The sequence below is a fragment of the Brassica napus genome, chromosome A5 (assembly GCF_020379485.1).
Source record: "Brassica napus cultivar Da-Ae chromosome A5, Da-Ae, whole genome shotgun sequence".
NCBI classification, from domain to species: Eukaryota; Viridiplantae; Streptophyta; class Magnoliopsida; order Brassicales; family Brassicaceae; genus Brassica; species Brassica napus.
In genome coordinates, this window is record NC_063438.1 from 3,071,608 (window position 1) to 3,084,180 (window position 12,573).

The 12,573-nt window shown below is 38.2% G+C and overlaps 5 protein-coding genes across 8 annotated transcripts; 3 read left to right on the forward strand and 2 right to left on the reverse strand.

Annotated features, from left to right (window-relative positions):
* Positions 1–37: 37 nt before the first annotated feature.
* Positions 38–2,347, forward strand: LOC106450847 (sphingoid long-chain bases kinase 2, mitochondrial-like). 2 transcript variants are annotated; one of them, XM_013892619.3, is made up of 12 exons: positions 41–336; positions 450–526; positions 611–664; positions 752–811; positions 893–970; positions 1,061–1,107; positions 1,196–1,236; positions 1,323–1,407; positions 1,490–1,604; positions 1,676–1,798; positions 1,867–1,967; positions 2,041–2,347. In XM_013892619.3, exons 1-12 carry the CDS (start codon positions 153–155, stop codon positions 2,171–2,173), a joined length of 1,098 nt encoding a protein of 365 aa, XP_013748073.1. In that variant the 5' UTR covers positions 41–152; the 3' UTR covers positions 2,174–2,347. The 2 variants fall into 2 exon arrangements, with proteins under 2 accessions (XP_048636424.1, XP_013748073.1); XM_048780467.1 differs by having other exon boundaries at positions 38–336; positions 450–664.
* Positions 2,215–3,940, forward strand: LOC106450850. Of its 2 annotated transcripts, XR_001289465.3 has the most exons (6): positions 2,215–2,835; positions 2,902–3,056; positions 3,133–3,199; positions 3,289–3,340; positions 3,411–3,558; positions 3,654–3,940. XR_001289465.3 is itself a non-coding variant. In XM_013892622.3 (5 exons), the coding sequence occupies exons 1-5, from the start codon at positions 2,454–2,456 to the stop codon at positions 3,499–3,501; spliced, it is 747 nt and encodes a 248-aa protein (XP_013748076.1). In that variant the 5' UTR covers positions 2,216–2,453; the 3' UTR covers positions 3,502–3,643. The 2 variants fall into 2 exon arrangements, 1 of the variants encoding a protein (XP_013748076.1); XM_013892622.3 differs by lacking the exon at positions 3,654–3,940 and having other exon boundaries at positions 2,216–2,835; positions 3,411–3,643.
* On the reverse strand, positions 3,756–5,954 carry LOC106450849 (staphylococcal-like nuclease CAN2). 2 transcript variants are annotated; one of them, XM_013892620.3, is made up of 7 exons: positions 5,299–5,954; positions 5,179–5,234; positions 4,980–5,094; positions 4,551–4,909; positions 4,308–4,467; positions 4,162–4,230; positions 3,756–4,088 (listed from the first exon to the last, which is right to left on the reverse strand). In XM_013892620.3, the coding sequence occupies exons 1-7, from the start codon at positions 5,443–5,445 to the stop codon at positions 3,993–3,995; spliced, it is 1,002 nt and encodes a 333-aa protein (XP_013748074.1). In that variant the 5' UTR covers positions 5,446–5,954; the 3' UTR covers positions 3,756–3,992. The 2 variants fall into 2 exon arrangements, 1 of the variants encoding a protein (XP_013748074.1); XR_007339665.1 differs by lacking the exon at positions 3,756–4,088 and having other exon boundaries at positions 4,161–4,230; positions 4,308–4,474; positions 5,299–5,605.
* Positions 5,955–6,441: 487 nt separating this feature from the next.
* LOC106450846 lies at positions 6,442–8,764 on the reverse strand. The gene is made up of 2 exons (XM_013892618.3): positions 7,752–8,764; positions 6,442–7,224 (listed from the first exon to the last, which is right to left on the reverse strand). Exons 1-2 carry the CDS (start codon positions 8,600–8,602, stop codon positions 6,585–6,587), a joined length of 1,491 nt encoding a protein of 496 aa, XP_013748072.1. The 5' UTR covers positions 8,603–8,764; the 3' UTR covers positions 6,442–6,584.
* A 1,702-nt stretch (positions 8,765–10,466) lies between these two features.
* On the forward strand, positions 10,467–11,372 carry LOC125609256 (PRA1 family protein B2). Its single transcript, XM_048780468.1, has one exon. The coding sequence runs from the start codon at positions 10,569–10,571 to the stop codon at positions 11,208–11,210; it is 642 nt and encodes a 213-aa protein (XP_048636425.1). The 5' UTR covers positions 10,467–10,568; the 3' UTR covers positions 11,211–11,372.
* Positions 11,373–12,573: the final 1,201 nt, after the last annotated feature.

Here is a 12,573-nt window from a genome sequence, read left to right on the forward strand (position 1 = left end):
GCCCAACATGGATTTTTAAAAGAGAGAGATCGGCCCAAAAAGCGTTACGAAAGTCTCTCTCTAAGACAGAGGGTCTCTGTAAGTGTCGTATCTCACGACGAACTGATGATAACGGCGATGATGTCTCCCGGAGCGGAAACTACGGCCACACAATGCTACGATCCAATTGCTGCATTTCAATTCGCCCTTACACGGCGAAACAACCTTCGTTCCTTAGAGCAAAACACTCTATCTCCTCCAGTCTCTCCTCTGGTCGCATCACCCTTCACGGTGGTGGTTCCGCCGCCGTCTCCCCCTCCCGCCTCCGTGATCTCGTTTTCGTCGTAAACCCTCAAGGTGATTTTGCCCTTTTTACTCAGTGGAAGAAGAAAGACTGAGACTTTGATATTAAAAATATGATTTTATATATGTGAGAATCAATCTCGAGGTTGGCTGGATTTGAATTTTAGGAGCTAATGGTAGAACAGCCAAGGAGTGGAAGAAGTTGCTTCCTTACCTTCGAACTCGTCTTGGTAAAGACTGTAATGTGAGTGTTTACTTAACTGTGTGCTATGCGTTAGTGGCGTGTGTGTGTGTGTGTGGGTATTATTGTTTGCTTACTCCTCCACAGATAAAAGAATATTTAACATCGGGTCCTTCTCATGCCATTGACATTACAAGAGAGGTATAAGTGGTGGCTGTGAAAGTTTTACCTATACATCACTTTGATGGGTTTTTGTGTTCCCTTGATCGTTTGTTTGCTTTCTGTCAGGCTATTAGGGATGGTGCAGATGCTGTGATTGCCGTAGGAGGTGATGGAACTCTGCATGAGGTAGGAACTTGAAATCTTTGGTTGCTAAACTGAGTTCTTGAGAGTTTTAGCTCCATTGATTGTGTCATTTTGATTTAACAGGTTGTTAATGGATTCTTTTGGGAGGGAAAACCTGTCAGTAATCTTAACGGCCAAGCTAGTCATTCGGCTGCACTTGGTGTGAGTAGCATGGGCTTGTTTTTGTGTATATCTCTTTCGGAGTTACAACTTACAATCTCAATCCATCTTATTCTTCTTCTTTCTATGCAGCTGATTCCCTTAGGTACTGGCTCGGACTTCGTTAGAACATTTGGTTGGTTAGTTATTGCAACTTCAGTTTGATTTAAATTGTTTTCAAAACTTATGTTGAGCCAATGTTTTTGAGTATATTCTGCGTTTTGTTAGGGACAATGATCCTTGTGAAGCGGTGGAGCGCATTGCTAGAGGTATGTCACTGAACTCATTCAAGTAGTTAGGACTTATCAGTTCATCATGTGTAATAATGTCTCATATAAGATCACATAATCTTCAGGTATACGATCACGTATTGATGTTGGTGTTATCGACCATAAAGGAAGTGATTTGCATTACTTTATTAACGTTGCTGATGTTCACTTGTAAGGATATTCCCGTTTGATTATCTGATTGATCCTTAAGGAGAAGGTTGTAAATATTTTTTACTTGTTCATCACTTTGCAGGAGCGCAAAGGCAGGTTTCTACGCATCAAAGTACAAGAAATTTGGAAGCTTGTGCTACGTTATCGGTGCCCTCCAAGCTTTTATGGGACATCACAACCGAGACATGAGGATCAAGGTAAAAAAAACAGTCAAAATCTCTTCTTCACCAGAGTGAGCAAGTAAGCTTTGTTGTTGTATTATATAAAGGTCAATGGAGGGGAATGGGAGATATATCCTCAAGTCACCGCTCTCTGCGTTGGAAACGCTAAGTACTTTGGTGGTGGAATGAAGATCACTCCCAACGCTGTCCCCGGAAATGGAAATCTTGAGGTCATTAGATCTGTTTTAATCCTAGTGTTGTTAGCTTTTTGACATTCATACACTTCTTCTCTCTGCAGGTTGTGGTTCTTCAAGACTTCAAGTGGTATGATTTCATACTGAAACTTCATAAGCTATACAACGGGACGCATCTCTCCGTTAACAATGTGAGCTCAAGAAGGTCAGATCTTTTCTTCTCTTCTCAACATCTTGTTCTTCAAATGTCCTAAGCACCTTTGTTTTTTTTATTGTAGTGTACAAAGTATAGAAATTGAGGAGGTTTCAGAGAGTGGAAGTATCTATGTTCAGTCAGATGGAGAACATCTTGGATTCCTACCTAGAAAGTTTCAGGTTTTACCCGGTGCCATCGACATGATCATCAGCTGATGATCACAACCACACCTGCCAAGAAAGGTGTAGAAAAGAAGACACATCACATTCAACTTTTGTTTTGGTCTGTACTCTGTACTATGTAGAGATTCTTCTTTTTTATCTTAGATTTGATTCATTGTTTTAAGACGAATCAGATATGTGATCTTGTTGTGTTGTGTTCTGTTGTTACTTTGTGTGGTCACCATTAGCCAACACACACAAAGATACTTATTAAAGTAAATAAACTCGTCCTGTCTCATAATCAATCTCACACTTGAAGCCAAACAAACAAACAATGGTATCTTCTTCTCTTTCCTTTCATTCCATCGCCCCCATCTACTCCGGAGATGCTCTCCGTTCAACCTTCCGCCGCAACCGCCGCCAGTTTTTCTCAACTGGAGTGAGTTGCAGAGGACAGAGTCCTCCAACCAACGAGCCACAGACAACAACAAGTAAAGGAAGAGCTGAACCGGAGAATGTTCTGCTCAAAATCGCTTGGTACGGCTCAGAGCTACTCGGAATCGCCGCCTCCGCTTTCAGATCTCCGGCGTCTCCTCCTCCTCCTACTACGACTGAGCAAGACTATGAGATTCCTGTTGATTGTTCGGGACGAGCCGTTCGTGTAGCGGTCGTGGACTCGATCAAACACGACTTCAAGCGGTCGTATTTCGTCACAGGTCAGTGAATAAAGACATGATCTTGAGTTCTGTTTTGTACTGTAATGATGTATTCTTTGACCTCAGGGGACTTAACGCCGGCGGTGTACGAGGAGAAGTGTGAGTTCGCTGATCCAGCTGGCTCCTTCAAGGGACTTGCTCGTTTCAAAAGGAACTGCACTAACTTCGGATCTTTGATTGAGAAATCGAACATGAAGCTAATGAAATGGGAGAACTTCGAGGTACTGTGAAGATTTTTCCGACGCCGGAGAGAAAAAAGGTTTGATTTTTACGGTTTTATCGACATGGGTTTTGTAGGAGAAAGGAGTTGGGCATTGGAAGTTTAGCTGTGTCATGTCGTTTCCATGGAAACCCATTCTCTCAGGTAACACAAAATGGGATAAAGTTTGAGACTTTAAACTAAAAAAGGACAAAACTTTTATGTCTTCTTATGGATATGTTTACACTTTACAGCAACTGGTTACACTGAGTATTACTTCGATACAGAATCCGGAAAAATATGCAGGTAAAATGATGAGTTCTTATGAGTTTTTTTATATGTTTCTCATATCATGATATGTATGGGTTTATGCAAGACATGTGGAGCATTGGAATGTCCCTAAGATTGCTTTGTTCAAGCAACTACTTAGACCTAGCCGTGGACTAATGGGGACGACACAAAACTAGCAGTGAATGATGATGAATGTTGAAGTCACTTTTTTTTGGATTCCACTTTTAAAAACAGTAAATATATGAAATTTCCCTTCTTTGAAGTAATATGGATACTATCTGTAATTAATCTATCGAATAAGATCATTAAATTTATGAATTTGCATCAGGCTTAAGGCAAAGGTTGTGATATGAGTTGGTTCACAAGAGGGTTTAGCCATCTCATCCATTAGTTTCAAGCACTGTCTCAAGCTGGTTCTTGTCCTTAAGAATATTAAAGAAAGCATTGAGAGTGTTGTAACACCTCATAAATTACACCAACGTTTTGGTTACATATCTTAATAGCTCTACTTGGGTCTGTTGCATCAAAACGTAGGATCAATGTAAACACCATTTATACATATCTTAACCATTTGTTACACATCTCACAATGGAATAAGATTAGTTCAATCAGTAATCATAAATCTCAACAGTCTTTCAACTCTCTGATTTCTACAGAGGCAAGCTGTTTACTCACGCCTGTTGTTCTTTCTCCAGTCCCATGGCTTCTCTGGATTTGAAGAAGCCCACAAGCCAATACGCTTCTGCCTTGCTTCTTTCTCCCACTGATTCTCACATCAAAACAAACTATCAACATAGACCTTATAAACGGTAGTGTATATACAACAACACCTTTACCTTTGCAAGAACAATGCGCTTGTCGTAAGCTACATAGTGCCAAGCAAGACCTTTCTTTAGCATTGCCTCCTACAACAACACAAGAAACCAAATAACATTATGAACAAACTTCTTTTTTTAAGAATAGAAGTGTACTTAATAATTACCTGAACAAAAACTCCATTGCAGTATAAATCTCCAACACACCTCCCATACCGATCTTCTCCATAAACCAACACCTTCAAGCTTTTCCATTGAACAATCTTAAGCAACTCTTCTTGTGCCTCTTTACCAAACGGCATCTGACTCTCTGGTGCATCTATTCCCCTATTTCCTTTCCATCACCAAATATTTTTTTTCCATTATAACAAAGAAACTAATGGCATGTCTAGTAGAAAAGTGATTTTAACCTTAGTCTGATTCTGAACTTGCGAGCAAGCACTTCTTCATTCTGAATGTTCAGCACTCTATAACCAGAATCAATGATCTTCTGGTGAAGCGCATCCGCTTTGGTGTAATCCTTCCTCTCACGTGCCTTTGCTCTTTTAACCGCTGCAACATTCACTTCCCTTGGCACAGAAGATGACACAACCGGGTCTGAAGTAGAGACATAAACTGTGATGGTGTCTCCATCCGCCACAGCTTTTGGATCAACCGGAAGAGTTTGAAACTCAAAGAGAACTCCTTCAGGCAAAGAATCAGGAGGAGCTTCAGTAGAGAGCTCAACAAGAGTGTGAGGCAAAGGGAGTCCATAGAAAGACAAAAGTCCCTGTCATAATAAAACAACGCATTCACTTTAAATCTCTTCCAACTTCAATAACTGAACTACACATTCATACCTCAACATCTGCTTTCTGATGCCTTTTCAAGATCTCAGTAACAAGCCTAGAAGCATCCTCTGCTGTCTGTGGTGGAGGTTTTGCTTGCTTCCATGCCTCAAGTATTTTTCTATACCTTCACAGCAAAAAAATACAGAGCCAAAGTTCACATCTTTATTCACTAGGACAAAACATGTAAAGTTATTGTTGTGGTCTTTACCAGTTTGCTTGAGCTTTTCTTGATGACACAACATACCTCCCAAGTCCTTCAGGAACCTAGAAAGCCATAATCAGATCAGTTTAAGCAAACTCTAGTTGCATAAGTGAGAAAGTTAAGTACTTGGGAAGTGATCTCGAAGTTGAAGAGATCGTGAGCGAGAGCTGAAACACCGACAGTGGCCGCGGAGACGCCGTGAGGACCGAGAGAGTCGTCGTCCGTGGTGGGTTTGCAGCATTTTCCGTAGAGGTATCCAAGAGCGTTACCCATCTTTCAGGAAATCTAATAAAGTTTCGATCTTTCCCTGAAAGATAATCCTCTGTGCAGAGGGAAGACGAAGAGGAGGAGGAGGAGGAAGACCAAAACTCTTTTTGAAGAAACTGTACTCTCACTTAATATCTATGGCTAAGGAAAAATCAAAAAGTAACGTATTTTTAGTCTTTGTACAATTATTAAAGTGAAGCCACGAGGGAGCTCAACAAACACTATTGATTTTTTTCTTTTATATAACTTAACAAACACTATTATTATAGCATAATGTGATGACATAAGTCATGTCCAAACCACAGAAACAAGAACAATCTTTGACATCTCTATGTCTCTCAGCCTCGGAAATAGCTTACGCTTTGTGTTGACATTTTCAATAATATCAACCTGAAGCGTAAGTGCATCGCTCGATAATGAACATTGAAACAGCGCAATTTAAGGTGAGTGTGGCTTCTAGTTATTGTATTAGTCTTGTTACAATTTATTATGTCTTTTAGAAGTTGTGAAAAGATTCTGTATTTTTTTCAAAGTTGTGAGACAAAGCCTTTATATACAACGTCTACAAACCGATTCCAACTTTAACGAAATTTAAAATTTAATACTGATATTTAGATGAGTTTACTCGAATCACTCCAACTTGACCCTAACTGGATCATATAATAAGGGTATATAAAAGAAGAAAAAAATAGTTGGTGTAGTACATACACTACATGGACCACAAATAATGTGGACAAAAATATCAACAATGCCAACGGGAAAAAGCTATGTAATATTGCCATTTTGTTTATTCTTATATATCAAAAGATCTTTGTTTGCGACTTTATATTTCTTTTGTACACATCCAAAATCACTATATTTTTTATATATACACGATTAGAATATGTTTCCAAAATCTTTAATTGGTGTATTTTATCTATGTCACAAGTCCATAATGTTTACATACATGTTTATAACATTGGATACACAAAATATCGTCGATCATTCAATTACAAGCATCCATATCATAAACTTCAAACTTCATTATATATAGCCAAGATTTTTCCTGCGTTCACCACTCTAGACAACCAAATTAAAACACAACATATAGTAGTAGTAAATCTAAGTTACATTAACGTTTATTTTGATTTAAAAGAAAAAGTAATCTAAGGAAGATTGAGGTAAAGCATCTCTTTAAATTCCAATCTTCTTGTATCACTATAGAAAGTATGATGCTTGTTAGGCCAATAAGTCAAACAAACGCAACCTTTAACCTCAAACTCCATCACTTTCCCAATAGCTCTTTTATCAACCTTCCACAAAACGCTTTGTCCATAACTATCTCCTGCAAACACGACTCCTCCTTGCTTTGTAAACGGCCTAAACGCATTTGTGTACCGGTTCTTGAACCAAGCACGAGGGTTCATCATCGAAACCTTTGATGGTTTAGAGGATGAAACTTCTCTTCCATCATCAAAGTCATGTAAAAACCAAGTGAGGTAGGCGGTACAACCATGAACCCACTGTTCGAATTTCCATGGTTTCATGCTTTTTGTTTTGGTCTCGTTAGCTGAGACTTTGAGTCCGAAGAAAGTGTTTGGTGGATCTATTGTTGCTTCTATGCCTTTCTCTACTTCAAATTGTCTCAATGGGTTTTCTGAGGATTTTTCTACGGATGCCATTAGGATGTTTGATTGAACCGTTGGTGTTAGTTGCAATGATATTTTTGATGGAAAATGTTTTTCCTCTAATCCCATCCCACGTTCTGATAGAAGTGTCTCGTTCACAAGCCGAATTATGTCACACCTAATCATAAAGATATTAGTAATTTAATTATGTAATAACCAATATATAATATACCATAAATTACCAAATTTTTTTTTGTAAAATTATGTTTCTAACTGCAATTGTTTTATTCATAACTCACTTTTTATTAAAAATATTTAAAAAGAACAAGCATAACTCAAAATGGTGACCAATTTAATAAATGAGAATAGTGAATTCCTAATCATTTTTTATAAAAATTATCATTTATAACTTATAAGGAACATTTGTTACATGGCTCTTTGTCATTTCTTTAATTTTAAATATTGCTGAACAAAAATATTCTTTGTTAAAATTGGAAAAGAACAATAAGTAATAAATATTTTTTTCATTTTTGTTTATACTTTTTCTTATTCGTTCATTGTTCTTTTAGTGATCACCGATCGGATGTGTTAATTAGTATTAACTTGATTCACAATTCACAGTTTACATAAATAGTTTTCAGTTTAATCATTAGTTAATATATGTACCAGGTTCCACAGTTCATCATATGAGTTTAATTATGGTACCTGACGTTGTCAATATTCACAGCAATGTTAAACCACATCTCACGAACGTAAATCCTGTGGTTGAATTGGATTACACCTTCAAGTTGATGATAGTTGAGCGAGAAGAATAATCTCTCGTCGGTTAAAGCACTATTTACGCTCTCCATTTCCATTGCTATCACAGGACAATACATATGAACTTTCCACAAACCCTGAGTTGAGAAAGCATACGAAAACAAAGGAGAAGGTGACTTGAGATGCTGATACGCTCTGATTTCGATGATCCAATTGGTCATGGCGAGGTTGAGCGATCTCATCCATTGTTCTTCAAGATTAGAGCCTAGTTGCACCATGAGCAACTTAGAGCCCTGCCTTGACCTACAAGTAACCAGCTGATCTTTCACCGTTTTGAGACAAGTTGTTCGTAGGCTTGAGGGTGCCTCGTAGATGCAGATGAGAAACACGAAAGTGAAGAATGCGAGGTTGAAAACGTCTTTGAGGTTTGAAGTGGAGCCTAGGTTTTGTAATTGGATTGAACATGTAGTTCTCTTGACGTTATAGTTGAGAACTATGTCGACAAAACTCATTAATAGAGTAGAGATGATATTTTCACTTAGGAGATTAGTTTGATTAGAGCCAATGATTCTTAAAGGTTTTGAGATGAAGAGAGATATAGGAATCTTGAAGTTGGCTACTATGGAGAAGGTGAATGTGTTTGGAGACTGAGAGCTACGAGTTAGAGAGAAATTCAAAGATGGATGTGATGAATTTGGAGAGCAAATACACATGGACATTGATTTTCTTTTCCATTGAGAAAAGGGAGGAAGGTTTTGAAGCCAAGCAAATGCATCAGGTGTGTCACAAGAAGCCATTGGAGGAATTATCTTGAAGATCTTGTTAAATGTGTGGTATAGATAATTAGAAGACTAGATTTATCATGTTTATATAGACAGAACAATCTAATGAGTAATGAGTGGAAGGAAAGAAAAAGAAAAAGAATACAAAGATTCTCTCTTCTTTTTCAAAAGGCAAAGAACCTAATATTTTACCTATAATATAACATATATAGAGCGTTAGAGCTACACGAATTGCCTCTTTCATTACATATTTAAATTTCGATAATGATTAAGAGTCCTGAAAGTCATTGGATAACGTAAAAGAAAGAAGACTTTGATGCTAATTAGATCGTAGCAAGACCAGGAAAAAGGATTATAAGTAATTGTTGAGCTGATAAAAGTCAAGAAGATTCTACTTTGTGCCTTGTGGAAATCAACCCGAATTTCCAGTAAATATTCTTTGATTTGGCCGAAGAATATTTTTATTCGATAGTCCAGTTATATACTCAATAATGTTTTATTCATCTTTATCTAGTTAGGTTTCAAATAAGAGTTACATAAGAAATCCTGAGAACTTGTTCTAGCTAGTCTTAACGTCCTTTGAATTTTCAATTAATTCAATTAAAGGTACTATCTTATACTAATAGTTTAGCCCATCAATCGTTTGTGCAATTATCAGTTTATCACATAACAAGAAAAAAAAACGAAACACATACTGTTTGAAAGAAAAACTCTGCTTCAGAATATAAGTTGTTTGAAACTATGGTCCTGATTAGCTTAAAAATATACTTTGCTTTAGAATATAAGTTGTTCAAAAGTATTGTCATGATTGGTTGAGTGAGGCTGTGGTTCTATATTTTCTTGCTCAAGAACTAAGACTTTAAGTTTTTAGACTTTTTTTTTTTGAAATTATTTCCAAAAATGTTTAAAACACTATATAAAAGCTGTACAAAAACTAATTTTCCTAGCTAATTATTTACTTTTACAAATTTTTGGCTGTAGATTCCCTTTTTTAAGTTAAATCATAATTGTAAATAGTTTTTTCACAGCTTCTTAAACCTATGCCAATAAACTCCAGTGTTCTATTATCAAAATTTGAATTATTTTAATATTTATATACAATATTTATTAATATTGTGTGTTCAATTACGTTATTCAGATATTTTAATAACAATAAAAATTTAAATTTTTGTGTGTTTCACCCTCTGTTCGAAAACGCGGCCGGAGTGACCGATTCTGCGCCGGAAAATCGCTCGGCGGAGCTCCGCCGCCGCGAGTTTACCATAGTCGGACCAAAACTCGGATCAGGAAAAAAAACGTATGTAATCTGGCGTTTTCGAGTCCAAAATCAGTAATAACCTCATAGATCTTTCATAGTTTAGTGTTAGTAATAGATAAACTAAGTTAAAATGAAGTAAATCGGAAAAAAAAATGGTGTTTATGTTGAAAACACAGAAAAACGCCCGCAAAAATTAGGTTAGAGCTTGAGGAAGAAGAAGAAAGCCGAAATTACTTTTTTACCCTTCTTTACAAAAATGACAAAAACACATAATAGTACGCCCTGCTGGAGTTGAACCCAGGACCTCATGTCAAAAAAAGACTACTTTCACCATCAAGCTACGACAATTTATTGGTATTAGTCGGCATGAAAATATTTTAAAGGCATGTTTAATATATATTTTATTTAAAAAACATTTTCCATGAAAAATTACGCCCCGCGTACTCCCCGATTATATCCCGCTTTTCTGATAACTCGCTAGGCCCACACCGACCGCCCGACTAGCGCCTGGCGTAGTCTTCAACAGGGGTTTCACCTAATTCCAATGTGTTTTTTTTTAATATAAAATAATGGGCCGATCCAACATCAAGGGCCCATAAAGTTAAGGCCTTATGCTTAAAATATCTAACTAACTTCCAACGCGGTTTCGCGCAACTTCAGTCTCCACTCTCCACACTCTCTCTCTCAACGAGATCCGCCGCACACACGCCGTAACCGACACCAATGTCTTCTCCGGCGACTCTCCCCGTCACCAACCAGCAAGCCACTCAATCCCAGCCACCGATCAACACCCCCGCCTTCCGCACATTCCTCTCCCGCCTCTCCTCCTCCCTCCGCGCCAGCCTCTCCCAACGCCGCCCGTGGCTCGAACTCATAGATCGAACCTCGTTCGCCAGACCCGACTCTCTAACCGACTCGATCTCCCGGATCCGCAAGAACCTCGCCTACTTCAAGGTCAACTACGCCGCGATCGTCTCCTTAGTCCTCGCCTTCTCCCTCCTCTCCCACCCCTTCTCGCTCCTCGTCCTCCTCTCGCTCCTCGGCGCGTGGATGTTCCTCTACCTCTTCAGATCCTCGGATCAGCCGCTGGTTATCTTCGGGCGCGGCTTCTCGGATCGCGAGACGTTGCTCGGGCTCGTGGTGACGACGATTGTCGTTGTGTTTATGACGAGCGTTGGATCTTTGTTGACTTCTGCGTTGACCGTTGGCGTGGCGGTTGTTTGCTTGCACGGCGCGTTTAGGGTTCCGGATGATTTGTTCTTGGATGAGCAGGAGCCTGCTAACGCGGGGCTGATCTCGTTTATTGGTAACTCCGCTGCTGCTACTTCGGCTGCTGCTGCTTCCGTTGTCGCGGGACGTGTTTGAGAGATGGAAGTGGATTCTCCTCTTCATTCATAGTTGTTATGTTTTTGAGTATAGATTCGATATTGTATTCTTAAGTTTGGTTACAGTTCTGAAACTTTGAGCTGATGTAAGATCAGTTTGATACTCTTGTTCTCATCATTACATGTGTTGTGTTCTTTTGCATTTAGGAGGCTTTTAGAGATGGAGTTTAGATTCTAAAATTGCTTGCTGCATTGTGTGTGTACTCACTCGTACTCATTGTTAGGTGATCGATTGTGTGTAGATTGTCCGATACTCTCCGCTTATCAACTCTTATCACCGTCCTTAGAGTGTGGCTGAGACTTTCGGTAGTAGCCAGTCTGCACTGAATCTGATGCATTCTAATACAGTGTTCAGTAGGTATGGTGTTATGATGATCCATTTGCTGTAAATACATACTTACATTTTTAAAAAATACTAGATTTTGATCGCAGATGTTTAAAAAAAATACGATGCTATTTGTTTTTATGTCACTATTTATGGTTGGACAAAAACTCGAATTTGAAGAACCAAACCGATCTTAAAGGGATCCGAATAAGTAGTATCAAATCCGAATCGAAATTGATTAAATATCTGAATTATTCAAAATTTTGGTATTTGAAGAACTGAAATCTAATCCAATCTGAACCGAAGTATTTTGGGTATCCTTGATCCGTGCACCCGTGCGGGGCATGTTTATTTTTGTCTGCAACAAGTAACAATGTGGGAGTGATGACAAAAAAGAAGAAGGTAACAATGTGGGAGTACAGTGCTTTTTATAGTTTCAACTCCAGGTCAAAGATGTTAATAAGTTAATAAGTATATGGAACTCAGAATCTCATACTAGTATATGGAACTAGAAATCTCAAACTCATACACCGTAGAATGTCATGATCTAAATATTTTGAAGGCTCTTACTCTAATACTCACTAGCATTCGATCGACATCACTATGTTACTTGATTTTGAGCGAATTTCAAAGACAAAATTCAAAACACACTCCTGTGAAAGTATTCAAATATCTATATGAATGACTAGAGACCTGACCGTAGTAAATCTTAATATTTTTACGTCAATGATTTGGGTTTGTATACATTGTAATGTTATTCTCTCAACCTAAAATCCACTATTTTATTCGTCCACAAGTTTCCTCTATCTTGACAGGATACAGCGACAAATATTTTCTCTGGGCTTGATCGTCATGATAGGAGTCATATCATGGTAACATGTTTTGTGAAGTAGGTTGGGTAATGACATGTATGACCGGAACAAATTAGTAGTAAATCTGGTTCATGCCAAATCTTGAAATACATAAGCCTCACGTTTAGTTTGGTTCAGTCTAGAAAACTCGGTTACCAACAAACAAA

Excerpts from the sequence above, each read along its gene's own strand:
- LOC106450847 (XM_048780467.1), top strand. The coding sequence starts at position 153 with ATGCTACGATCCAATTGCTGCATTTCAATTCGCCCTTACACGGCGAAA. Across the intron at positions 337-449 it reads TTTCGTCGTAAACCCTCAAG|GAGCTAATGGTAGAACAGCC; the intron begins GTGATTTTGCCC and ends TTTGAATTTTAG. Across the intron at positions 665-751 it reads CCATTGACATTACAAGAGAG|GCTATTAGGGATGGTGCAGA; the intron begins GTATAAGTGGTG and ends GCTTTCTGTCAG.
- LOC106450850 (XM_013892622.3), top strand. The coding sequence starts at position 2,454 with ATGGTATCTTCTTCTCTTTCCTTTCATTCCATCGCCCCCATCTACTCC. Across the intron at positions 2,836-2,901 it reads GCGGTCGTATTTCGTCACAG|GGGACTTAACGCCGGCGGTG; the intron begins GTCAGTGAATAA and ends CTTTGACCTCAG. Across the intron at positions 3,341-3,410 it reads GAATCCGGAAAAATATGCAG|ACATGTGGAGCATTGGAATG; the intron begins GTAAAATGATGA and ends GGTTTATGCAAG.
- LOC106450849 (XM_013892620.3), bottom strand. The coding sequence starts at position 5,445 with ATGGGTAACGCTCTTGGATACCTCTACGGAAAATGCTGCAAACCCACC. Across the intron at positions 4,910-4,979 it reads ATCAGAAAGCAGATGTTGAG|GGACTTTTGTCTTTCTATGG; the intron begins GTATGAATGTGT and ends TTATTATGACAG. Across the intron at positions 4,468-4,550 it reads AAGTTCAGAATCAGACTAAG|GGGAATAGATGCACCAGAGA; the intron begins GTTAAAATCACT and ends GAAAGGAAATAG.
- LOC106450846 (XM_013892618.3), bottom strand. The coding sequence starts at position 8,602 with ATGGCTTCTTGTGACACACCTGATGCATTTGCTTGGCTTCAAAACCTT. Across the intron at positions 7,225-7,751 it reads GTGAATATTGACAACGTCAG|GTGTGACATAATTCGGCTTG; the intron begins GTACCATAATTA and ends CTTTATGATTAG.
- LOC125609256 (XM_048780468.1), top strand. The coding sequence starts at position 10,569 with ATGTCTTCTCCGGCGACTCTCCCCGTCACCAACCAGCAAGCCACTCAA.